The sequence below is a fragment of the Kryptolebias marmoratus genome, linkage group LG3, assembly GCF_001649575.2.
Source record: "Kryptolebias marmoratus isolate JLee-2015 linkage group LG3, ASM164957v2, whole genome shotgun sequence".
Lineage (NCBI taxonomy): Eukaryota > Metazoa > Chordata > Actinopteri > Cyprinodontiformes > Rivulidae > Kryptolebias > Kryptolebias marmoratus.
Window position 1 is genome coordinate 20131043 of NC_051432.1, and position 10433 is coordinate 20141475.

Consider the following 10433-nt stretch of genomic DNA (forward strand, 5'->3'; position numbering starts at 1 on the left):
TTGATGGAATAACCTGGTTATTCAGTATATTCAGGTAGTCAGCTGACCTCATTCTTTGAGCACATACTGTTGCTGAACCTCGACCTGACCAACTGCAGCAACCCCTTGACCTTCTTCCATTGCTCCAGAGTCCAATCTTTATGCTCCCTAGCAAAGTGAAGCCTTTTTTCTGTTTGGCCTCACTGATTAGTGGTTTTCTTAAGGCTAAAGCTGCTCAGTCTCAATCCCTTGAGTTCCCTTTGCATTGTGTGTGTGGAAATGCTCTTACTTTAACTATTAAACGTAACCCAGAGTTCTACTGTTGTTTTTCTTCAACTTGATTTCACCAAACGTTTAAGGGATCACCGATCACGATCATTGAGGATTTTTTTCCGGCCACATTTTTTCCTCAAAGACGATGGGTCCCCACTATCCTTCCAGTTTTTAATAATGGGTTGGACAGTTCTCAACCCAATTTTAGTAGTTTCTGTCATCTCCTTAGATGTTTTTTTTGCTTGATGCCTGCCAATGATTTGACCCTTCTTAAACAGACTGACATCTTTTCCACGACCACTGGATGTCTTTCAACATGGTTGTTTAAGAAATGAGAAGCAACTCATTGCACCAGTTGTGGTTAAATAACATGTTACCAGCTGAAGTTTAAATATGTTTTTTCTAAACTGTTTTTTTTTTTAAAAAGGTAAAATAACAAAATTGTTTTCTTCTGCAAATTAACCCAGAAGCTTATTTTGTTTTATTGGGTGAATTAAGTCACAATAAAAAAAAGTTACAAAATTTATATTAGGCCAAACAACGTCCTAGTAGGTTTAAACAGAGTCAGCTGGAAATCTTTATTATTAAAAAAAAAGTCCAGTTGCCTTTATTTAAACCTACTAGGACCACGTGCTGTGAAGAGGCTTCACCAGCTCAGTGCTGAACAAAACAAAAAAAAAAGACTTTAGACAAACAAAATGTATTGCAAATTTAAACCACACTTCCTTCCTCTTTTTTTTTTGTTGTTTTAATCATGAGCCAGGTGTCAGAAAAAAAAGTACAGGAAACGGTGCTGCCACCCAACAAAAGCCATGTTTGGCAACTCCTGTTGTCTTCTTAACATATTTGGTAGCACAACATAAAAATTATAGTCACTAAATAATAAATGAGAATTGAAACAGGAAGGACCTGAGAGTTACTGAGTCAAGTTAGTGGAAGAGCTGCTAAAACAAGACTGATCAAACCTCTGATTTAGAAAGTTTTGTTTTGCTCCTGCCAGTAATAAAATTATTATTATTATCATTAAGCACTAGTTTTACATTAGAGTATTGTTCCTATTCTTCACACAAACATGGTTCAGCATCACTGTTGCGCATATGCTTTTTTCACACTAACAAATCAATTATAAATTATGACTTCAAGATAATTTTTTTATGATCTGCAAAAAAAGAACCAAAGTTTTAAGTTTCAAATCACAGAGACTGGCTGGCAAAGTTGAAAAAATTATATGACATGTATAGCTTTTGTTGGTATTTTTAGGGAGCAAACAAAACTTCATGTGAATTTGTTGACCACGCTGTACACTGCAGACGGATCCTCAACCGCCTCCTGAGCTTTTGTTCTGAAAGGTGATGTAAAAAATATTACTTTCAACAGCAATGAAAATTGCCTTTACATGTTTTAAATGAGTGAGATGTTCTGTGAGTACAAGGCCTTACCTCGGGCTTAATTTAACTGCAGCGTACTCTACGTTCTCATTTTCCTCCTTCCTAGGCCTACAGGCTCCGTTTGTTCTGAAGTTCATGTAGAGACAATCATTCTGATTCCTCAAAAAGCGCACACTGGCATACTGAAGATCTTCCTGCTCCTCTGACTGATGGGGTTGACACTGCAGGAACACATATATTTCTAAATCATTAACATCTTAATGTTTAAAATGTGAGAGACTGAAAATTGTTGAAGTTGTGGTTTGGATTTCATCTGATTGATTTATTAATTCATCTATGAGTTTGTGCTCATTCCTGCCTTTAATATGTGAATAGCAGCCTTAGCTAGATAGCTCAAAAGTTCTCCTTTTAAATGTGTAGATATGGCGTTAAAGTCTTTTTAAGTTAAGATGCAGGGTGTAACATCACTTCTGTATTTCTGATGTGCTTCAGGGCTCATAGACACTCAGAAAGGGAACAGACACATGTAAGAGTTACTTTCTGAAGGTTACTGGACTGTGATGTTCAGTCTCAGAGCTAAATTTGGAACGTCTCATTTACCGTAGAGATGGAGCATCCGGCCATAAAAAGAACTGACTCTTTTGGCTCTTAAATAGCTTTTTACTTAAAACTGCTTCAAATTGACATTTAATCCAGGTCTTTGGATGATCATTTGGCTCAGTTCACCAAAAAACAGCATTTTTCTTTCGTGAGCTGAACTACATGATTCAAATCCCACAACAAGGCCATAGTCCCCATCACAGACTACAGGTTTGCAAATTCTCATTAATTTTCTATGACAAAAAACAAATTGTTTTATTCCTACTGTGAAGAAGCACACAGTATCTAAGCTAAATCAAAATAAAACAATGGCCTGCCAAGTTGGAACAGTTTCACTTATTTCACACCTTTGTCAAATAAGAAAACTCCAAATATTAATATTTATGAAAACTGTTGACCTATACATCTGTTTCTGTCTTAGGGCCATGTAAGCACTAAATGAGGGGTCATTAACAGAAGTCAGGATGGCTTTCATTCAACTGAACTCTTCTTCCTCACCTGTTCACTGGTGTCGGGTCGTTTTCCAGGTTCAGGTGAAGGTTGAGAAAGTTCCTGTTTTCTAGTTTGGTACAAAAACATAGTTACTAAACTGACTGCTAATATGGTGGATTGTCAAAGATTTGAAGCAAGATAGACAAACTCACTTAATTAAAAATAAAACTATGAAGAGTATGATGATCAGGAAAATAAAAACTGTTGTTCCAGTGGCCACTGACTTCCACGCCGCTGAAAAAATAAAAACAAGATGAAACCAAATTCAAACTTGCTGTTCTGTGTTCCATTGTGGAGTCCTGACACCAACTTTGGGAACCACTGGTGTAAACAACACTGAGATTCATCTAATAAACCAGAAATCACTTGCTGCTGCTGCTCACTTCCACAGAAATGCTGCCACTTTCTGCTGCAGCTTCCAATCTCTTCCTTCACATTGAAACTTGATGGTGATCTGATGTGTAAATGAGTGTTGGAAGTGAAACTTTACCTGAAGCAACAGCGACCTGTATTGTAGAGCTTTTATGTCCCATTCTGTTCTGAACTTTACAGTAATAGTTTCCGCTGTGATGGTGTGTTATGTTGTTGATGGTGAAGCTTTGTCCTGAAGCTTTTGGTGATTTTTCATCCTGCTTGTACCAGGTATAATCAGCTGCTGGGTTAGCATCACTGCTGCAGGTCAGAGTCACTGAACTGCCCTCAACAATCTCACCAGAAGGACTCATCGACACAGAAGGAAGTTTTGGAGCATCTGCAAAAACAACACATAAACAATAAAACAATAAAGTGACATAAATTCACATTAGCATGAATGATTTTGACAGACTTTATGATACACAGACATGAATTCCTCATGAGGAAAACTTACAGAGAACATCCACAAACAGAGATGAAGAGTTAAGTTGTCCAAACTGATTCTTCGACATACAAAGGTAGTTTCCTCTGTCTTTAGAGGTCATGAAGGCAACATAATGAACATGTTTGAATCCTGAGAGAAGTTTGTTGTCCTTGTACCAGGTGTAAGAAGCTGCTGGGTTAGCATCACTGCTGCAGGTCAGACTCAGGGGTTTACCCTCTTCTATCGGACCAGAAGGACTCACTGACACAGAGGAGGACTTTGGAAGATCTGTATGAGTGAACACAGATCATTATGAATGAAATATAGATCACAGAGAGAACATGGCTTCCTAACTGCTTTGTGTCATGTTGAACAAAATATTTGAAGTATTTTAAGCATATTATTTGACCACTGAATGCACTAATAGCTGAATAAAACTGGATCAGGCAGAGAAAACGTTGATCATTGCTCTGCTACTTGTCTGTTGCAGCTCCGTTAATCTCAGAGATCTGAAGGAAAAAACCCTGAGAGACCCAATAATGAGGTTCAAACTCAAAAAACCCCACAATCTACTGCTGTTTAGAAAAAGATTTGACCTAATAGAGTCATCAGGTCAATTTGTAAGACTTTTTGTTTTTGCTTCAAAGATCAAACTAAGAACAACTGACAACATATAAAGATTATTATTTATATTTTAAGAACTATACCTTAACAAAACAAATGAAATCCCTCTTTAATCAATCAATATATCTTTCATTTGTTTAATATTTTTATGTCTTTTATTTTACTCACATTTCACATCGATCTCTAAACCTGAAGAAGTGCTGTTCCTGAGATCATTTTCTGCTGTGCAGTAATACACTCCAGAGTCAGAGGACTTGATGGAGCTGAAGACATGTTGTGGTTTTTCACTGAGCTGTTTAAAGCCTTGGTTTCCATGTTTCTTGTACCAGGTGTATTTAGCTGCTGGGTTAGCATCACTTGTGCAGGTCAGAGTCACTGAACTGTTCTCCTTGATCTCACCAGAGGGATAAACTGACACAAAAAGATCCTTTGGAGCATCTGGAGAAGATAGACATCATTTAACTTTATGATGAAATTATCATAATATTACAGCATGGTTTAAAAAGACGTTCAACTTTTAAAATGAGATAATACTGATAATAAAACAAATGCTTTAAAGGAATATTGACCTGAAAGTGAAATTTCTCTCTTTAACATGAATGTTCTTAGTTTATGAAAACAAACAAAGTTGAAGCTGCAGCAGCTTTGCTGATTCTGAAGTGAATTGTTTTTAGAAAATTGTTTCAGACTTTATTCTTTCATCAGACTGAAGGTGTGAACTTACACACTGCAGGAGATGGAAACTGCTCATATCCTTCTAAGGCACAGTGAAATCTGTCTGCAGTACCAGATGACCAAAGGCGAAAATGCTTTTTCTCTCCAATGAGTCTTTCTTTGTTCTTGAACCAGATGTAGGAAACAGAATCAGGCAGCTGACAGTCACTGTGACATGTCAGCTCGGTGCAGGCAGAAGACCGAGTTAATCTCCTCACGATAATCTGCAGCTCTAAAACCAACAGAAATCATAATTTTGAACAAACTAAACACAAACAGATTCATTGTTATGACTTCAACATGTTAAAACTGACTTGCAGTTTAGTTGTTACCTGTTACAGACAAAGTGACTCCTGGTGAACCAGTATATTTCCCATAAACATGGTTTGTTATGAACCTGAACTTGTACTCAGCTGAGTCACTTTCCCTCAGATCAGTGATGGTAAGATTACAAACTTTGTTTCTACAGTGATACTGCACACGGTTTGAATACTCAGGATCTGTTCTCAGATCCACATTAATATATTTTGTAAACCAGAATCTTTCTTGAACTGTAGTTTTTTTGTCATTCAGATAGTCTGGGTATTTATAATCACAGCGTATTTTCACTGTGGATCCTTTTAAGGCACAGATCTGTAAAGAATTGTAAGTCACCAACCAGCCATGCTGACCGCAAACAGCTGTAAGACAAAACACATCAGAAATTTGTTCAATAAAAATAGCTCATGCTAACATGTATGTATTAGAACTTAACTGTTTTACTGAAACCAAATCTGTCATTAAACTTTCATCATCTTTTTATGCACAAAGCTACACAAAAACCCTAAAACATTCTCAGTAAAAACTGAGGCAGACAGTTTCTGTGAATCTAAAACCATAAACGTCCATTTCAGCAAGAGTTCATAAAGTTTTGTAAGACCTGACATACAGACCTGACTGAGAGGTTCAAAAGTATTTAAATTTTTTATATATATTAAATAAAAAAAATATATTAGGAGGAATATGCTGTTAGTTTTTCTGGAATTATTAAAGTATTAGAAGTGCAATGAGACATTTCAAAAATTTAATCTGATAAATTTAAAAGGGATTTTTATACCTTCTTATTTAAATGAAAATACTTTCCAAAACAGTAGTAGATGTACATTACCTGTCACAGTCAGAATAAGGACAAGAACGCCACTCGTTGATTCTGTGAAACTCATCGCTGCTCTTTTCTTCTCTTTGAGAAAGTTAAAATTGTTTGTGTGCGGACAAATCTAGTCCAGTCTAAATCAGGCAGAACTGTGCTCTTTACTTTCTGAGAGGGCAGAAGTCATTTGTATGCATAATGAAGTTCCCCATAAAGTTAAAAAAAATGCCCAACTTCCTTCCTCCTATCATCATTTGTGTGAACGATCAGCCAAAGTTAAGAGAATAAAAGCAAATCAACACTTTAAACATTCTGCTGTGAGAAGATACAAAGTGTTTAAGCATGTTTTGGTTTGTGTTTTAGACAATCTGTTGTATTTTTAACTTATTTTAATGATCAGAGTGATTCATTTCAATGTGCATTTATTTCCAATAATTTATCAAAGAATATCTGCAGACAGAATAAAACACATTATGGACATAACAGGCCTGACTTTAACTCACAGGAACATCTAAAAACCCAACCATAGAACAGCTGCTGTGTAAAACAAAATGAGATTGTGATTCTGAACATCATGTCATAATTTACTATGGTTTACAGCAGAGTTAATGTCAATGGGTGAAAAGATCCAAACAGACAACAGGTAAATAAGAACAGGTTTTATTTTGAAATTTAACGGAAACCAGGAATGAGTGAATCTGCAGGAGGGAATGGAGCAGAAGTTAGAATCTCAGGTGAGTTGAAAGTTTAATGTTTGTCTTTTACTGAATTTTGTTTTGTCCTGACTTGCAGATCTCTAAGGGAGGGGAAGAGGATTACAGGTGAGCGAATCGAGACAGCGAACAGGTAGAGCGAGGCCTGAGCTGATTTGTCCTTTCTTGGATTCGGACGTAAGCAGAACGGAGGTGATGACAGGAGGATCTTTCACAGAGGAGATTTAACAAGGAGTCCAAGGAACACCTGCAGGGAACAATGAGGGACAACAAGACCTGACAAACAGCATTTTGACTCAGTTAAAAACATAAATAATTTTCATTATTTAGTTATTTGTTTTAATCGAGTTTCAAATTGTATGAATAAAGCTCCTTAGAACAGTCAATTTCTCAGTTTAAAAATGTATTTCATACACATGGAGGGTACAATTACAGCCCTGGTCCACAGAGCTAACAGCTGCAGCAGCAGTCCCTCAGTTGTGGCCCAGACTTCTGGGTTGTTACAGGATTTTCAAGGCTTGGGTAACGCCTCCAGGAAGTGATTGTCATAGCAACGACCTTAGGGTGGTCCCTATTCTCACCACATGATCAGCCCTCAGTCAATGAAACTGTTGCTCTGGAACGAAGGATCAATGATGCTTTGTCTGTTGGTTGAGGTAGGCCTGTACCTAATTTATCTTTCTAAAGTAAACAAGAACCTGGGAAGTTTACCACTCAAACCCTGCTTTGTTTCTCTCTGAAAACATGACAACTTCATCAAACAAAAGGTACAGACAATAACTACAAATTAACCATGAGATATATAAATATAAAAAAATTAAATGAAATACAATCAGGAAAAAATGAAAAATATGTTTTATTTGCCACCTTTGCTTAAAATGTGAACATTTTGTTGTGACTTCCATGACTGCAGTTTTCAAACCAGAGCTTCTTCTGCTCACCAGGCCGCTAAGGTTACTGTTATATCTGTCTTTTATTTCTTTATTTCCAACGAGGGAGACACAGCTCCAGATGTGTCTATAACTGCAGCTTCATCACTTCATGTTTTGTGTCCAGCTGTCTGGCTGGTAGTTTGAATGATGACAGAATAATCCTGAAGAAAATAAATTCATTAAATCTGACAAAAACTGCAAACATGTTTTAAATAATTATTATTATTTTGTGAATTGTCAAAGTTTTAAAGCTCCTTCTAAAGAAAAATCACATTTGTTTCCTCTTCAATATAAAGTTACAATTAAAGTTTGTGTTCAGAGTCATCACACTGGAGAAAACTAATTACATTTAAACCCCATTTGAAATATTTTGGGCATAATTATATTTATTGGCAGTATTTAACAAGTATAAAAACACAATCAGAGCTGAGTGTTGCATCAAAGGTTAGAAAAAAACAGGAACTTGTATTTTCTACCATCATTTTCAGTTTTAACCAAACAGCTTTTGAAGATAAAGACAGATATAGTGACATCTTGTGGCACAAACTGCAGCCATCTAAACACCTCCGATCCGTCTCAAACGCTCCAGTCAGTTTGTCTCTTCTGAGTCACTAAAATAACAGGCTGTCGCTGCTGATAGATGACTGCTAAGGTTACAAACATGTAAAAATAAAGCGACATACACACGTGAAATAATGTAAAAATTCAATTTTTTGTACATGTGGAATTCAGCCTTATTTGTCCACACAGGAAGCTGTAAAATGACTTCACATCTGGTCTTCCTGCTCGTTTTTCTCTTCTTTCTGAGATACAGAAACTTTTCTCAAAGCTGGCACGTTCTCATTATCAGCATCCAAGTCAAGCTGTTGAGGGAAAATAAAATGTGATAAAATCAAAACAAAAACAAATGTTGCCATTCCTTTGTTAAATTATATGTAAGAAAAAAACTAAGCTTTCCAACTCATAGTTTTGTTTTAAGTTTGAATTTAGTATAAAATGTTATAAATTATACTGATGTCTGTTGCACTTTATGGTCCCTTTAATAATAATATTATTACACGCTGTGCAAACTTTATTTATTAAAATATGAACATCTTTATTATCAACCGGAGCTCTCACCTCTAGTATCTCTTCAGGTTCCATTGATCCAGTTTTTAAGCTGATTGTTTTCTTCTTTGTGGATTGAATGAATTTAGTATTTAAGAAAAGAAAATTACAAACGTGACAATTAAAGATCTGCAATAGATCATTTAAAAAAAGTTATAAAACATGATGAAATTTATGGTTTTACCTCAGGCAAAAAGACCAGACAAGCAGAAGAATTGGAAACAGAAGAACCAGAATCACTTTTGTAATATTCATTATCTTCAGTGATAAACCTAAAAAGGACAAATCATTAGTTTAACAACAAAAGGCTACAAAAACATTATCTAGTATCACAGCAAAGTTTCACAAAAAACATATTTCACATTGTTATTGGTTGCAGAGACTTGATCTTATGTTTCTGTCCAAAATTTGAAAAATAGAAAGCCCAGGGAATTACAATGTCAAAGATTTTTGGTGGGAAAAAAACTCAGATCCACAAAGTAACAGCTGACTTGTGATCCTGACTATCTTTGGTTGAAATATGCAAACATTGCTAGTGTCCCAGTTAAATGTGAACATTATGGCGACAGCAACCATTGGACTTTATTTTAACATTTTTTAGAACTACATGTTTGATCTCTTGTAAAAAAGAAAAAATGTTATTAACAATCATTTTCAAATTTGGGGCAGTTCCCCTGGATTGGCAGACTGGGGTGGTGGTCCACTTATTAAAAAAGGGGGACCGGAGAGTGTGTTCCAACTATAGAGGGATCACACTCTTAAGCCTCCCTGGTAAGGTCTATTCGGGGGTTCTGGAGAGGAGGGTCCGTCGGATTGTCGAACCTCGGATTCAGGAAGAGCAGTGTGGTTTTTGTCCTGGTCGTGGAACACTGGACCAGCTCTATACCCTCAGCAGGGTCCTTGAGGGTGCATGGGAGTTCGCCCAACCAGTCTACATGTGTTTTGTGGACTTGGAGAAGACGTTCGACCGTGTCCCTTGGGGAATCCTGTGGGGGGTACTCCGGGAGTATGGGGTACCAGGCCCTTTGATACGGGCTGTTAGGTCCCTATATGACCGGTGTCAGAACTTGGTCTGCATTGCCGGCAGTAAGTCAGACTCGTTTCCGGTAAGAGTTGGACTCCGCCAAGGTTGCCCTTTGTCACCGATTCTGTTCATAACGTTTATGGACAGAATTTCTAGGCGCAGCCAAGGTGTTGAGGGGGTCCGTTTTGGTGACCTTAGGATTGCGTCTCTGCTTTTTGCGGATGATGTGGTCCTATTGGCTTCATCAGACCGTGATCTACAGCTTTCGCTGGAGCAGTTCGCAGCCGAGTGCGAAGTGGCTGGGATGGGGATCAGTGCCTCCAAATTCGAGGCCATGGTCTTGAGCCGGAAAAGGGTAGAGTGCCTTCTCCGGGTCAGGGAAGATGTCCTGCTCCAAGCGGAGGAGTTTAAGTATCTCTGGGTCTTGTTCACGAATGAGGGAAAAATAAAGCAGGAGATCGACAGGCGGATTGGTGCAGCCTCTGGAGTGATGCGGGCACTGTACCGGTCTGTCGTAGTGAGGAGAGAGCTGAGTCAAAAGGCGAAGCTCTCGATTTACCAGTTGATCTACGTTCCTACCCTCATCTATAGTCACAAGCTTTGGGTAGTAACCGAAAGAA

The 10433-nt window shown here is 37.4% G+C and overlaps 1 protein-coding gene across 1 annotated transcript in view; it reads right to left on the minus strand.

Annotated features, from left to right (window-relative positions):
• Window positions 1-995: 995 nt before the first annotated feature.
• Window positions 996-10433, minus strand: part of LOC108240476 (B-cell receptor CD22) — a 12823-nt gene continuing 3385 nt past the window's right edge. The window contains exons 7-16 of the mRNA XM_037974623.1: window positions 6056-6164; window positions 5241-5588; window positions 4919-5140; window positions 4363-4632; window positions 3601-3858; window positions 3223-3483; window positions 2885-2966; window positions 2739-2799; window positions 1692-1861; window positions 996-1594 (exon numbers count right to left, since the gene is read on the minus strand). Coding sequence (XP_037830551.1) covers window positions 1528-1594; window positions 1692-1861; window positions 2739-2799; window positions 2885-2966; window positions 3223-3483; window positions 3601-3858; window positions 4363-4632; window positions 4919-5140; window positions 5241-5588; window positions 6056-6164 — 1848 coding nt within the window. The 3' untranslated portion in view covers window positions 996-1527. The remainder of the gene's footprint in view (window positions 1595-1691; window positions 1862-2738; window positions 2800-2884; window positions 2967-3222; window positions 3484-3600; window positions 3859-4362; window positions 4633-4918; window positions 5141-5240; window positions 5589-6055; window positions 6165-10433) is intronic.